The sequence below is a fragment of the Neopelma chrysocephalum genome, unplaced genomic scaffold, assembly GCF_003984885.1.
Source record: "Neopelma chrysocephalum unplaced genomic scaffold, ASM398488v2 Primary Assembly neopelma1_97222, whole genome shotgun sequence".
Taxonomy (NCBI): Eukaryota; Metazoa; Chordata; class Aves; order Passeriformes; family Pipridae; genus Neopelma; species Neopelma chrysocephalum.
Window position 1 is genome coordinate 3,898,843 of NW_020925863.1, and position 16,260 is coordinate 3,915,102.

The following is a 16,260-nucleotide window of genomic DNA, read 5'->3' on the forward strand; positions in this document are numbered from 1 at the left end:
ACTTGACCTTTTGAGTGATTCACCAACAAACCTTGGCCTGATTTACAGGAACACTTCTATCTAGTGAGAACAATGACTAATCTCTCTAATTTACAGTTACCTCTATTAACTAGATCCTCTCGGTTTCAGGCATGAAGATGGGATAGAAATTAGTTTAATTCTTTGGTTTGTCCAACTTTGATTATTCAATTATTTTGTCATTTAATCATTCTAAATAATTGGATTCTCATGAGTAATGAAAAGGTTGACAACAGTTCATGAACAGGGTACCATCTCTTTCCATGTGTATGTGGGATGATTAATAAACAGTTTGAGATCTGTCATGCATTCTCAAACTGTAGACTAAATTAGTAGTATGCCTGGGTTAATTTCAGCACTTCAGAAGTTTAGAGAGTCTCTGATGGCATCTGCCTCCAATCTGCTTAATTACAAGTAAAAGAGTTAGAATTGCCTAATCAGGGTTTTGAGTTTTTTCTTTTCAAACTGTGGTTCACAAGGCTCAAATCAATAACAAAGCCTTACGTAGGAATAGCTGAAGATCTCTGTTTTCCTTTGGACTCCTGTATCTCACGAAGGTCCTTCATTAGCAGTGTTTCATATTTCTTCACTCACAGTTATGCCTACACATGGCAAACAGACCCTTGCCGTGGCCCTCTGCAAATCAGAAATGACAAATTGCTCCACGTGTTTTGTAGTGCTAAGGAAGTGAATCTTATTTTTTTTATTTAAGGCTTACACGTATAAGAAACATCATATAAATGACAGTATTAGTTTAAAATTATTATAATTCAAAACTAGTACTGATTAGAGCTGAAACAGTACAGTATTCCCAGTGGTTGAATCTTGATGTGCCATTGTGAAATAGAAAAACTATGCTTGTAAATCAAACTGTAAGTGACTTCTTTTACTCTTCAGTGTCTGGATCTGTGGCAACTGTTTTGAAAAACAGAAACCGATGCAAAGCAACTGAATCTAAAAACATCTGACTCAACTGGTAACGTCTTCCTGTTAGTTATCTTGAACAGAAAATTCTTGTTGCAAGATTAATATATTGGCTGGGAAAATAATGTAATAATTGCAAATTTTCCTTTGCTCCTTTAAACAAGAATAAAAAATGCTAGGAAATTGCAGCTTATCTTCATTGCTATATAAAAACTCTTTGCAAGAGAAACTTGTGATACAGAAGTAAAGAATAAATTGGCAACATTTTGAGCAGTTGTGTGAACACCAAAATTGGGGGAGGTTATGTTTTTTTCTCACCCATCAACACATAGAGGGATCAGAATTAGTGTTCACAGTCCTGCATTAAAGGAAAAATGAGTAATGCTACAGTCAAGAAAGAGTTTATGCATCTACCACATCATATTAAAGTCTGACAGATTTTCTAGTGACTTCTATCAAATATGCTACTTTCCAACTAAGCTGCTGTGATATTTGAAGAGAATACAAACTGCTTCCACAAAACCTTAAAGCCCTGACTGTGGTTTCTCTCCTTTGCAGATGTCATTTTTCTTTTGAATGGAGAGGAATAATTTTTTCTTAACCATTCTTTAGTACAGGAAGTAGAAATGTTGTCTTCAAAAAAAAAGTTGTTGCTTTAATTTGTATCATATATTGCAGTTCAAAATTTCTGAGAGAAATATGCATTGCTATTAAAGGAGCTGATAGTGTGACCCAGATAATTTTTGGCTTGTCAGTCTAATACCATCAGTTTCAGGCAAAGTGTTGGATCAAGATTTAATAATGCATTAAACGAAAGTGATATAGTGAGTACTAATACATGGCAAATAAATTCCATCACTCTGATATGATGTCACTTCTGGGAAAAGTAATAGAGTAGATATGAAGGTATCAATGAAAATAGTATTAGTAATCAAATTTACATAAAGCCAACTTGAGAACACAGATTGTGAGAGGTAAGGAGTAAAGATGACAGTTCCCTGGCATGGGGTGATTGGAACACTAGCAGAATGTATGTTCATAACCAACATCTATTTCAATACTAACAAAAGCAGGGCCTCGTGTTTAGGAAGGATGAAATGCCTCCTATTAAGGCAAGTCCTGACACCTCAGGATTCTGAGGAGAACTTGGGAGTCGTGCTGAATCATCAGGTGAATATTAACTCTGATGGCAAACCTGTAGCTAAAATGTTCAATGTTCTAAAGAATTTGAAACTTCCTCTGTATTTGGGAATGAGTGCAACTGTTGTGGGGAATAGATTGTCCAATTTTGCTGACAATATTTTAAGAGGCATGCTGAAATCTCACCGAACTGTTATGAGAAGAATAATAGAAGGATTTAATAGTAACTATATTCTGCAAAATGAGTCTAACTCATTGAATAGAGAGTTAATTGGTTTTTCCGGAACACACTGTTTCTTACGGACAGAAATCTGATAATAAAAGGCAAAATTTAGCAAAATGATAACAAAATTCAGTGACTGGATGTTGAAAATTGAAATTTCTGCATGCAAGAAGAGATTTTTAAGAGGGATATTAAGCAGTTGATGGAACAAGGTCTGAGTGTAGTCACCATTGCTTCAGGCTTTAAAAAGCTGATTCTGTTGACCTTATAATCAATGGACAATAACTCCAGGGCAATGACAAAAGCAAAATGATGAAATCCTTCCCAAAACCTGAGAAATTTCTTAGCATGCTCAGGTAAGTGACTAATTAGATGATACAAAAATGGCTTAATCAAGGGCAATATGAAAAGATTTCTTATTGATGTTTTTTCAATTACCTTCTGACTTTTAACATCTCCTGGAGAGATTTTAAAAAATTTTAAAACATCAGAATTTTCTATTTGTCCTGGGTAGGTGGTGATTTTGGCAGTTGCCTGTCAGTTTTATAATATCATCCACAGTCCTCCTATGCCAGTTGCAGAACATATTTACAAAACATGTTTGTTGTGACAGTTGCTGAATCCGCTTGCTTGCAACCTTCCTTTTGGAACTGTGTACATCTTAAGCAGTAAGCTTTTATAATCCAGAACCAGTGATTTTCAGATAGGGACTGGATTTGCCTTTTTTTTTGGTGGTCTGAGTCAAGAAATGTGAGAATAAAGGCTGTGTCTTTTGACTGTCTTTTCATGAGCCTAGATGAGTTGTGAATGAGTTTGTGTAAGACAGGAAAATCAACCCTGCTCCGCTGTGTATTTCCTGCTTCCCGCCTGACAGATGAGGAGAATGGTACTTTCCTACCTCACCGAAAAGAGTGCCATTGTTGAACATGAACAACCATTTAGAGGAGATTTGAATTTGGAACGTACCTAAAACGACGGTTGATCATTTGGTAAATTTTGGGAAAAAATCACTTTAATCAGTCTTTTGATGTATAGATGTCTCCATAAAATAACAATTGCAATCTACCATAGCAATACTGGAATACTGTGCTACCAAAATTCAGGCCATCCCAGCCCAGGAGAGAATGGCTTGATTTTTGTTGAAAACCCGGAAGTCATAAGCAAGTGCTCACCATGAACTACGAGCTGCCTGTGTTTCAGAGGGTGTCTCTGTTCTATTTTATTTTTGTTGCAATAGGCTGCTGTGCCTTACTAGTGTCCAGAACTTTACCTTTTAACAAATTATTTTTTATGGCATGGACCCAACAGCAGACTAATGTACTATAGTCATAATTAGCAAATGTGCTTTGCCCTTGAACAGTGTCCTATGCTAATAATTTTATGCCATTACCATCCTTTTTCAGGAGTAGCTGCACTTGCTAAAAGCAGGTCATCCCTGTTGATTTGCCAAGGGAAGGTCCTGTCATGTGATTTAGTCCCCCTCAAAAAATGTCTCTGTGTGACTTGGCTGACTTCTCAGTTCTTTGCATGCTGAGACTGTTTGAATGTAGCAGGCTGACTAACTTCACAGAGGGCTGTAGTTCAGATGATCTTAGAGGTCTTTTCTAACCCTTAATGATTCTATGAGTCTATGACCTCACCTTAGTGCCCTCTCTAAATGAGCAACCAGACTGATGTCATACATTAGCAGATGACAGCACTTGTTTTGGTGATGAGGTCTGCACATATTAGTTAAATGTGTATCTATGAATGTAAAATCCATAAATTCAAATATCCTTATGCATTTATCTCTGTAAACAACTGCTCCTTCATTCAGAGATCTGACCACTGATAGAACACAGTCTGTGCAGTCCTGTCCCACCAGTGAAGCATTTTGTGCTCCAGTCACACTGGGTGTTTTACAAACACCTGGCCAGGCAATGGGGCCAGTGGGGAGCTTATGAACTAAGAAAATGGAAGGGGCCTTCATGAAAGTCTTGGCTTTGTATCTGTAATGCTTGGTATGTGCTACCTTTTCTGATGATGTTATAGACCTTATCAATACCAGGCAAATTGTATGTTAGAAAACATGTATTTAATGTACTTTAAATAACATAACATGATTCAATTGTGACCAAAGCTCATGTAAAACCAGCTGGAATTACTTAGCCTCCCACTCTCTTAACTTTAGCTGTAACTGGTTAACTCCTTTTTTAACTCAGTTGTCTGTATTTATTCTGGACAATAGTCTGGTTTATGGTATTTATAGTGTTTTTTTCTAACCATACCTTTAAGTTTGGGAAAGATGCAGAGCATTTCACTGCCTGAAAGGTTATTAATTTTAATGGGAAAGGTAGAGCATAGGGGGTCACGGTCCCAAATACACAAAATATGACAGTTTCTGATGAGTGGTCATTGGTAGTGGGAGATTTTTCTGGGCTATAGTATTAACAATGAGCAAGATGAGGGGAAAGTTAACCCCAGAAAGGTATTTAAGACCAGAAAAAGAAAAAATTGTGAAAGCATACAGGAATCCCACTACTTGCTTTTGATTAATTTGGTTTCATTTTACTTTTGATACTATTTCATGTTAGTGACTAACTTAGAGGTGTATCTCTGGAAACATTCAAATAGATCATGCTTGAACACATTATAATTGGAACATCAAGAATACATAAACCAGGGAAGACATAATGGATCAGAGACTGATGATGAACACTAGGAAAAGAAGTTAACTGATACATAAGAAAGTAAGTTGCTGAGGAAGCAGTTTCATGATCTATAGTTTGGCTTTTCATCTGGCCTTCGGCAGGTATATAATAACACAGCTTGAAAGCTCTTTGATCAGCAGTTCAGCTCCCACGCTGGGAATGAGGCAGGGCTTGCTCAGCTGATACCTCATTCTGACAAAGAAATTGAGTTATAGGATGGACGTAGAGCAGGAGTCGGTGTGGCATCAGTGAAAACAGTAGTAAACCTCTCCCAACCACTGTTTGTAGGAGAAGTAAGAGCCCGGAAAGGTTAACCCGCAGCACATCTAGTATTACTTGTTCAGCTGTGGTGAAGGAAGCACTTTCAAAAAAGGAAGCACAGAAACTGGCTTTGCTCCCAGGATGAACCTGCTGGGGCTTGTAGATTTCTGCCGTTTGTGGTGCGTGGGCACATTCTAGACTTGTTTCGTCAGACCCTCGCAGGGTCTGCACTGCCTGTGGAAGAGGACTGTGTTGTGTTCTGACAGGTAAATGTGGGATGACACAGTAGCTGTGTGGGAACAACACAATGACACAACCATCAGACTGCATGAAACTTGTCGAGAGCAAAAAGACACTGCTTGAGAGAGTTCTCCCTCTTTCGAAGTCCTGATGCAATAATGGTTCTTTCTGAGGGTACACCAATTCCCTTAGCATGTTTCTATTCTGGATTAAGCTAATGTTGGCAAGGAAGTGTCCATAGGTGCTTGTGTGCCATGACTGAGAGCCATGTGGGTAGTAGCACATACTTCATAGTGATTGATTGTGACCCTTCCAGCCTGCAGCATAGAGAAATTAATACTAACAACTCAGTGTGGCTAGAACTTAATTATACAGAACTGAAATCCATGAAACCTCAGTTTATAGAACCTGATCCTCATGTTTGTTCATCAGTTCATATCCAGCCTAAGCTCCCTAAAACGGATGTGAAACCTTTAAGTTTCTGCCAACAGTGCACAGAATCAGGCCTGTTTGTGAGCAGGTCTGAGGACTGTCAAGCAGCATGAGGTTCCAAAGAGCTTTCATCTCCTGAGTTACAGCCCAAAGTTTGCTCCTGGGAGTCAGGGGGAAGTAGCTTTAATTATTCGTGAGATCAAATTTATTAAAGAAGGTTCTGGCTGTGCAATGTAATTTCTTTATAGCATGCACTGGGACATGGCAAGCTTGGGCTGAAGGAGGGGCCAGCCAAAGAGTCTAGCACTTCATCTGCTCTGAGAGAGTCAGGCAAAAGAACATTACTCTTGTAATGCTCAAAATTGACTGGAAAGCTGGAAGTAATTTTCAGTGGCATGTTTAAGGTAGGTTTTGACTCATTCATAGGCTCCTGGGGGTAGTTTTCTAAAATAATGTTTCTTGTGTATGTCTTTCTAAAGACACAAATACAATCTTTACCCCCCTAGCATTGGCTTTGTAAGGAACATTATCATTGTCTTTTATTTTGAGAGATGTTGTAGAGTTATGCTAGGATTAATAAACAACCTGGATTTATCCTCTACCTGGCAGCCCTTGAAAAACTCCGTGTAGATGGGAATTAATCACTTCTTACTGCAGTTCAATTCTTACCTCAGGACGGTAATCTCTGTGTACTCTGCGAACCTCTTGGAAAGAAAGTGTTTATTTTGCAACAAAAATTCTTGAACTTGAACTAAAAATCCCACTTAGGGAATGGACAGTGTCCGTCTTTATGCTCAGTTTTGCATGGATCACAATGCATATACCAAAACAGCAGCCATGAATAATTAGTTTAAGCCTCCCTGAATTTTAATTCTTAAATGCAGTAATATGTTGATAGAGTTTAGTTTTTGTTTCACTGTGCGAAACAATGTCTTGAAATACAAGGATTAATTAGAAAATATTCTCATCTCATTATAAGAAATTTCTTCCAAGAAATTTGCTGACTCTTTTTGAACTTAACTGAGCAATCCCAGGGCAATGTAATCTCTACCATGCAGGGGCTGAGGAGGCAAAGAGCACCTAGATATTAAATATTTGTAGTTCAAAACATATAATTAAAAACTCTCAGCAGATTCAAATTCAAACTTGTTGCCTCAAGACAGAAAATATGGGAAATGGCATCTAAGGATTAAATCTATAGAGGAGTATATTTGCCCCCTGCCCAAATACAAGACAAACTGCATTAATGTGCTTCAGTACATTGAATTACTCTGCAGCACCATTGGGAGTATCTGCCAAGAAGTTTTTTTGAGAACATAAATCTTTGATTTCTGGCAGCAACATGTGGACAAATGACAGTCAAGACAGACATCATCCTGGGTATTTTGTAGTCAACTGGGAGCTCTGCACCCACTGCATTAGGGAAAAAGGAAATAAGACTACTCTGGTGTTTCCCAATTGTTTTGGCTTTCATTTGTGGCTAGTCAACCATTACCAAAACAAACAGGGCCAAATTAATTCTTTGGGTATCTTTGAAGTCAGTACAGTTATAACTCCTCTGACTCTGAAGCTTTTTAGTATAATGACTCTGCTGAATCTCACAGGAGCATCCCCTTTTGAGAGTTTTTCTCTAATGGATGCACTGTTTAGCGTGGCTTTTCATTATTCATCGTGAGTCACGCTGCTGCCTGCTCAAAAGCTGCATTTGTAAAGAAGCGGTTTTGCCTTTTCTCAGTTTTCAGCAAAACATGAAAAAAAAATCTCATGAAACAATTAAGAATCCTGCTTAGGCCCATCAGTATGCTGTGGGTTGATGAGGAGATGGGTCAGGGTAAAAGGCATTTCAGTGACAATGTTTTTTTTTCCATTACTGCATTTAAAGGTCTCTTGATGCCCAAAAGACTTGTAGGGTTCCTTTTGCTATCTGAGTGCTGTTTCTTTACCTCATACTCTCTCTGCTGTGTGTAAAAAGTCATGGTAGGCCTGGTGTCTTTGTAGGCTTTGACCTAGGTTACTGTCAAGGTCATTAGCAAGAAAAAAATGTTTGTTCTCCTTTCCCCTAATTCTTAATGTAGGGTCTGATTTTATCTACCTCTTAAGCTGATACAAAAAGCAGTAGAAGTTGTTTGCATAAATGCTTGTGTGATCCCACCAACATAGGAAGAGCATAACCCATGTTCAGATTTTTTTCTCTAGCTATTTCATATTCCTTGTGATGGCTTTTTCCTGGAGAATTAAATTGTTTTTTTTCTGTACTTGGTAATCCCCGTGGTAGATTTTCCCCAATACTCCAACTGTACCATCACGTTATAATGATTTCAACAGGACTGACTCACATCTCTTGCAACCTAGAGCAAGTTACAAATACTTGGCATTCCAGTCTATGTAGCAGACAAATACCTACCTTCAAGTACTTGCTTTAGGGAGGCCATCACAGTGAAACTAACTGATGGACAAGTCCAGGCTTGGGACAAATGCTTGTTAGTTTTCCTACTTTCTTCTCTTTCATATAACATCTGCTGTATTTTGCAGCTTACTGTTTGCTCAGCTAGTACTGCCAACATTAGCTGTTTCCAAACTAATGGAATGAAGCAAGTTGTGATGCCATCTATTTGAAAATGGAAAACATCTGTAATTTTTACATGCAAAGAAATGAGATCTTATCATAAATATAGAAGTAAATCACTGTTTGTGTCCAGACCTCAAATACATCTTTGAAATAGCCATGAACTGGAAAAATGTTTGGGAATTTGAAGGAAGATTAGTGCTCTAAACATGTTATCATGAAATGCAAAAATTTATTATTTTATTTGGCTTTTGAGCTCTTTATTCCCACAGGATGGCCTTTTGAAAAAGGAAATGTGGCAAACAGGAAAAGAAGGCATTTAAGTAAGAAGCACAACTGTAGCCTGTTGTTGGCTTGGTCTTATCACATTCTAGATAGAGGAATTGAAGATGAATGGATTCACACCCAAATTCCATTGCAGTCATCAGGAGAAACTTTATAACTGGGCTCAGGGGCCACGTGTCCACCTCCATGTGCAGCTTTCAAAGTGCAAGGATCTCCAAGCCTGTGTCCTGACGTACTTTTAGTAGGTTGATCCCGTTCTATAAATGGGAGTGGTCAGGTGTTATGGGTGCAACCACAGTGACAGAGATGTCTGTAGCCTACCTAAGAGAGGTCTTGTGTAATTTTTGTGACAGGGATGCAGGATCCTACAAATTTGAACCTTTTTTTCTCTAGTCAGCATTTTCAGGCCTCCCAAAAGAGCACTACTGCTGTGTTTATTCTTTTTCTGCAATCTGCAGTCAGAGTTGAGTACTATTTTGTTCAGGGTAGAAAAATGTTGATCTTCTGAGTTGTTTCTCAGATTTACCTAGTGTGTGGAATAACTTTATAGTTAAGGAAGTTTTGCACATTTAGAACTGCAGAAATTCAGCTACAAGTAAATGGACATATAAAATATTCCAACTTTCTGTAACAAGCTTTAGACAGACCAGATTTCACAGTTAAATATTAAGATATTGTGATCTCCCTATCTTAAAACCAGATTAGGAAATGGAAATCCATTATTTACTGAATGGTCATTCTGCTTATATATATATATATTACAGAGGAAGCATGCTTTTCTGTAGCTTTCATGTAGCAGCTGACAGAAAAGAACAAGTAAAGAAAATAGCAAAAAGTACTGGTTTATATAACTTTACTTGCATATTTATATAGACTATTGCTAGAAATGGTTGCTTTGTAGGAATAGTGTGTGACAAGTCATCCATCACTTGATATCTGGACCCAAGCAGACTGTTGGGAAGTTAAAGAAATGCAGTAGCTTCTATGTGTTTGTTTTCATAAGAAAACACTGGCAGGCCTGTCAGGTGCTTGCTGTGTCAATGATCTCTCCAAAGTCTTTCTTATATTTGTTAATTGCCTGAAAATTGCTGGTGTACTCATTTCAGGGATTTTATTATAGACAGAAAGTAAGTACAGCGTTATAAAGTAAACCTAGAAAATATTCACCTCTTCTCCCATGATTTAATTTGTCCAGAGGTCTATGTTGACTATTTCAATCAATGCACGGCTTTTCCAAAGTAGAAAATTACATATGAATTTGAGAATTAAACTATCAGTTTAGCACCAATAAATTAGTTAATTTATACCCCAAGGAATCCATAATCAAATATTTTTGAGGCTGTTTGCACTGCTTGACACACGTGAAATGTTAGACTAATATTATTACCATCTATTAAGCATGAGTCCTTCCTATGCTGGGAATATTCCTTATCAAATCTGGATAATCTTTCTGTTGAACTGTGCCTCAATCAACAGATGGAGTGGGAGTCTCCCTAGCTAATGACTAATAGGCAAGTGCTGCTCATTAGCGGTTTCCCTTTCACACTTATCACTTGCCATCCAGCTCCTGGGAAACTCGACTCTTGTAACCTCCTTAGTCATCAGTATGGACAAAGGTACTTCAAGGGGGGCAGGAATTAAAAGGAGTAAGAGAACTGTGTTGGCTTTAGCATAAGCAGAGGAAAACTTTCCAAAATGATAATAAGTGAAAGTTTGGTGCTAAATGTGGAAAACTATAGGTAGAAAAAAACCCCTATAACCACATATACATAGTGTTTGCTAAGAATCACATTATCCTTTGCCATGTATGGAAATATATAGTACTGGAGAATCTGACAATGTATTTCCATAGCAGATTGTGAATTCCCCCTGGAATTCCAAAACTTGAAGTTTCTTTAAACAAATAGAAGCATCTCTCTTAAGTCATGAGCATGTTCTGTGAGTACAAGTTTAATCTGATTCAAATGCTTCCATAAAGTTACTTTGTTACAGAAAATACCACCTGGAAGCAGCTGGGTAGGTGTTGAGCTATGATGACTGCCACTGCGTCCTGCTGTGTAGCACTGCTGGAAATTGTGTGCCCTGATAGACCGCAGTGGAACAGGCTGTTTTTGCTGTCACTCTGAGTGAGTCCAGACTTCCCTCAACACCCAGCCTTCCTACCCTCCCCTGAACCCTTTTACCTTCAGACTTTCATGACATGACCTATTACGCCTTTTCTTTGCTGCTTCCAAGTACTTAAATTAGTGAAATCATACAGGCTCCTGTTGCTCTGTGTGCAGATAAACTTTGCTATCAGTTGCATAGCTGGTTGTGACTGATTTACACAAGTCCCAGCCTGAAGGTGATACGGGCAGTGCCAGGCAATCACAGCGCTGCTGTTTGCTCCCTGCCTTTTGCTCTATATGGCCACGTACAATGGCCATTTTTTGGACTGAAGCTTCCAGAATTTAACTTCAGCCTTCTCTGTTCCTGAGGTTGGATTTATTTTCATTTTTAAAATAAGTGATATTTTTAAAACCAAAATCAGTAAAAATCTTCACTACATCAACCTGCTTAATACTTCTCACGGGAAGTTAGCAGAGCAGTTCTTTGTTGAGATTGATATTCTGAGATTAAACTAATTACATACCAATATTGTTTAGAAGTTTGTGGGAGAATGTCATTCTACGAATTCCATGTGCAAGTTTCACTGTAAAAGTAAGGTAGAAATTAAATTCCCTGTGCACTCAGTGGGGATAGGTGGCTCCAGAGGCACTTTGGCCATTCCTAAAATAGATGAATTGCTTCCTGAAAGTGGCTGACTCCCTTTGCTGACTACAGCATCTCTTTCTGCCATGTTAGTTTTCCTGTTAACAAAACAATGTTCTTGATTCTTTGCATATAAAAACCCCCAAACAACGCAGGTTAGAACAAGTCTAGTATGTGGGCAAATGAAACTCTGCACACTTTGAAAATATATTAAATAAACATTTTAATGTGAACAGAAATATTCATGTTGCATTTTCAGGTTAATGTAAATTCTTTATTCCTCTAATATGGGCATTCAGGAGAGTTAAGCCTGTTGGACTATTTGACTACTGACAAGGCTAGGAAAACTGAAATGCCATCCCAGAAGGGAACCAAGTTGGATCTACGTCTGTTATCCCTTTGCCAATGCTGCACAGTTCGATCCTGATACTTCTGACAAAAGCCTATCAGAATCACAGTGTGCAGATAAGGAATAAACTCCTCTTCCCTCTTCCCTCATGGGCCTTATCTGATCTGTAGCAATTAAAGATTGGCTTGAATTTGGAAACATTAAATAATTCTACAAAACTCACCTTCTAATTAAACTTGAAAATTCTGGAAATAGCTACTTGATCGATCCTTTTCTTAATACTGAGTTATAGATTTCAACAGCCTCCTGGTTCAACAGTTTGATTGCAGTGAGTGTTAAGTATTTTAATTTTTCTACCTTTCATTTTTATAAAATGCCTCCTTGCTTTTGAACACAGATGCACACAGATTAGGAGATGTTAATGTTTCTGACACTGTCTGCTTATTTCTGCAGTGTTTCTAAAATAAGTGATTTTAGTATTGTTTCTTTTTCAAGGAGTAAAGTATTTTATTTACCCTTCCCCAGATCTGTTCTAATTCTCAAAAACCCTTTACCTAGATGCAGAGATGAGAGTGCATACAATATTCTAGAAAATTTGTGATAATGATTTCTATAAGCACATTTTAACATTCTGTTAACATTCTGTTTCAGCCTTTACATATCCTCTTTGCATTTTTGGCAAGAGCTGTGTACACAGCTGCATCTTCACTTGCCTAAGATAGTACTGATGTCCATTTATTGACCAAATATTGCCATATAAACATACTCGTGGGTAATTCAGAAAAGTGTCCTAGAATTCATCCCACAATAACCAGTTTTGACTTTCCTTTCTCATCTTTGTGTCCATTCACCCAGTGTGCCTGGATCCCTTTGTGTAAGCACCTCAATTTTTATTGTGATGTTCATGGTATGTTGACTGATAGTAGAACTGAGATTCTACATTCCTAGGTAATCTGCATGAGAACACTTTAATTTGTAGCTTAGCATATTAAAGGAAAAAAACCCCATGCTTTATGTTATGAGTGTTATTTAAATGAAATAATGAACACCAACAGCTATAGTAAAAGCATGGGAGAAACTTGATAATTTCTAAATCAGTTCCTGATTCACCTGCTTATTTCCCTAAACCAGACAAATGTCTCTACCAGAACAGATCCAAAACAATGAATGTTGAAGGCTATAATTTACAACAAGCAGGCAAAAATTATTGTGGTTAATTTTCTTCTTTGAGACTTTAACCTGAAATTAATATTCTGAGTATCACCGTTAAAGCACATTGTGACAGAAAGGTAAACAGGTGAAATGTCTTCTTCATGCAACAGGAAAACTCTGTCTGTGTAGGCAAACTCCATTGACAGTTTGGGGGCTAAGGAGGGGAGGGGTAAAATGCAACAGAGAAAATGGAGGCTGAAATAAAAGGATAATCTGAGGATATAATTTAGAAAAGCAAGAGAGAAAAGATTGAAATTATCTTTTTTCAGTAACTTAAGGAGAAGATTAAGGTGCTGGAGTGTTTGAAAGGTGAAATAACCAATTTTGAGGGTGAGAAAAGATGAGCAGGAATTGTAATTTATGGAGGTTAGAGACTGAGAAGTTAGGTCAGACATAAGCTTCATGAGAATGCAACTTCTGATAATGGAGTAATCACATAAGACAGTAGGAAATTCAGTGTGGGGGATGTTTAAGGCAATCCATTGCTGGATATAGCTCTGAGGTCCAAAGAATATGCACCAAGCAAGGCAGAAGTAATCTTTGTTTATACTTGTTACTTGGTGATGGCTCTCCTCACAGTGCTTTTTGATGCCTTTCCTGATCATACAGAATGTTTAAACTAGAACTGGCTGATTAGATTCTCGTATTAAAATAAATTATTCTAGTTTTGACAATGAAAAGTCTGGTTTAAATTAAGGCCAGACTGTGCAATCTGTATCTGTGTAAGCTGTGATTATTGCTATGCATTGCTGCTTTGCTGATGACCAAATCAGCATAGTGACTACTGTATTTCTTCTGTATTCAAAATCACTCTCTAATACTGTTTAATATCACAGAAGCAGGTTTAGAAAAATTAGATTAAATTTAACTACATTTCAATAACCCTTTCTTCTTTCTTCTCCACCTGTCTTTCTATCCTGTCTCCCCATTTCCCCCTTGTCTTTTAAAAACAACTATAGCCAGTCACACAAATATTTTGAGATTTGTATTGTTCTAACTTTGAAATAGATTCTCATCCACTATGAGCTGGCACAAATGCATTGAAGGTATAGTGCATTTGTACAAATAGTTCTCTGTCATGTCCTCTCACATCTGAAAGCACAGAAATTAGTAATCCAGACCCATACCATAACTGTAGATGTATAAACTAGGAATTTTTTTTAGTAAGTAAGAAAAGCAGAATAAAGAGTAGGATCAAAATGTTATGTAAAGACAGATTTTGATAGACACATTTCTTGAAAGCAGTATGCACCCTAAATAGATTTTAAGAAATTGTGACCTTACCTTTTTTGTTGTTGATGTTCAGAAACCAAAGTGTGAGACTGCATTTTGATGTCACATTTATCACTCCCAGTTTGCAATTGACAACAAAGTGGAGGACTGGGAGCAGTACAGGCTGAGACGATAAATCCTTTTGATGCTCTGTTATTGTGCTTTCTTCTTGCACATATCCATCCAGGCGAAATCTGACCTTCTTTTGTGGGGTTAAGAAAAGCAGATGGAGACTGCTATTTCAGAAATGTCCGTGGCGGGCTAAGGAACACTTGCTAAAGACTTCTCCTCTGAGAAATCGGTTGTCATCTAAGGGACCTACTTGTGGTCCTACTTTGTCAGTTATAATCTAGTAAATATTTAACTTGCTAACTAAGAGACCTGGGACTGTGTGATTTATAAGTGGGTGTAGCCTTCACTTTGGCATTTATTGTGGCCCCTTGTTCTGGACATAGCCTCACTAAATTAGCAGGTGAGGTAAAGATTGTGATTTACTGTAATTTCAGGACAGATAAAAATGCTAGACAGGTGCTAAAGGTTGTTTTTAACAAAAATGAGAAACTATCATATCATGAACTGTTTCAAAGTAAATAAGGAACATCACAGCAAATGCATTCTAAAATGGAACTTCTGTGATCAGGAATGCTAAAATTTTTTAGAGATACAATGAGAATACTACAGTGGATATGTAACCAATTCATGCTTTGTTTCATGTGAAATTGCTTTGAAAGCAATAATTTCATGGCACCTGTTCGATTTTTCCTGTGTCAAGTTTCATGACACCTTGATTTATCCATCTAGTAGTGTGTGAAGAATGAGAGGAAACATGTTTCTGTTTTTGACAGGATGCCATACTTGCCCCTGGGCCATATCTCAGACTAAAGCATACACTTCCATAACAGAGAATATCTACATCAAATCTGCAAAAATTTGGCCAGAGGAATATGCATTCTCAAATATTCAAGAAGTATATTAGACAAATTGAAGAATCTGGAAAAGCTACTTCCCTAAGCAGATATGTCAGGAACAAAGAGTTAAGGAAATGGGGAAATTGGTAACAGGTCAGAAATGTGAGGGGCCATTGCCCCTTGTGCTGAAGGTTTCAGGGGCTGGGGAACCTGATATGTAAATCTTTGAACTGTAACAGAAAGATATAGTCTTTTTAATTATTTCCATTTTGGCAACGTGGTATGTCTCTGAGATGTGGAAATATTCAAAGGCCAGCTGGGATATTGTTTTGTGTTTTGTAATAGAAGTAAAAGTAGGTTGGCACAGGCTTTGGGTGGCACAGGAACTCTAGCTGTGTGGCAATTTGTGTCCAAGTCTACAAGGCTTGTGCCGACTGATCCAAGCTTTGTTCTGTCAGCAGTGTGCCCCATTTCCAGAGGTAACTCCTGCTGTGCGAGGTTACCAGCTGTAAATAAGGTCTGCTCCTTGCTGACGCGGAGGAGCTGCTGACTTATGAGACTCACTAGTTACAGAGTTTTGGCCTCCTACCAGCAGAGCTGAAAGCTGGTGAACTCTGTCATGGTACCACCTCCTAGCTTTCCTTCTTGACTTCTTCCCATCTTTTGGATATGTAAATACAAAAGAACTGAAAATATAGTTTTATAGGTGTCCTTTCTTTACTTGGCCAGGTAGAACTCCTAAAAATCTTCTGCTTCTCATGCATACGTTGCCCTAGTTATTTGCCTTCAGAAAAAGATAAGAAAAATATGTTAAATACTAGTAAGGAAATAATTTCAAAGGAGATTAAAAGAGTAGTCTTTAGCTATGGTGACTTGAATATCAACTCCTTTATTCAAGATTTGCATCTTTAGATCTCATAGGAACCCAAATGTCATAATTTTGAAAATATTTCATTTTGAAAGGATTCTTTTCATTTAAACTCTCCTGG

At 37.7% G+C, this 16,260-nt stretch overlaps 1 protein-coding gene across 1 annotated transcript in view; it reads right to left on the reverse strand.

Annotated features, from left to right (window-relative positions):
* PALMD (palmdelphin) overlaps nt 1-14,699 on the reverse strand; it is a 49,972-nt gene extending 35,273 nt beyond the window's left edge. Inside the window, exon 1 of the mRNA XM_027671800.1 lies at nt 14,376-14,699. Within this exon, the coding sequence (XP_027527601.1) occupies nt 14,376-14,419 (44 nt within the window). The 5' untranslated portion in view covers nt 14,420-14,699. The remainder of the gene's footprint in view (nt 1-14,375) is intronic.
* Between the last annotated feature and the right edge of the window lie 1,561 nt (nt 14,700-16,260).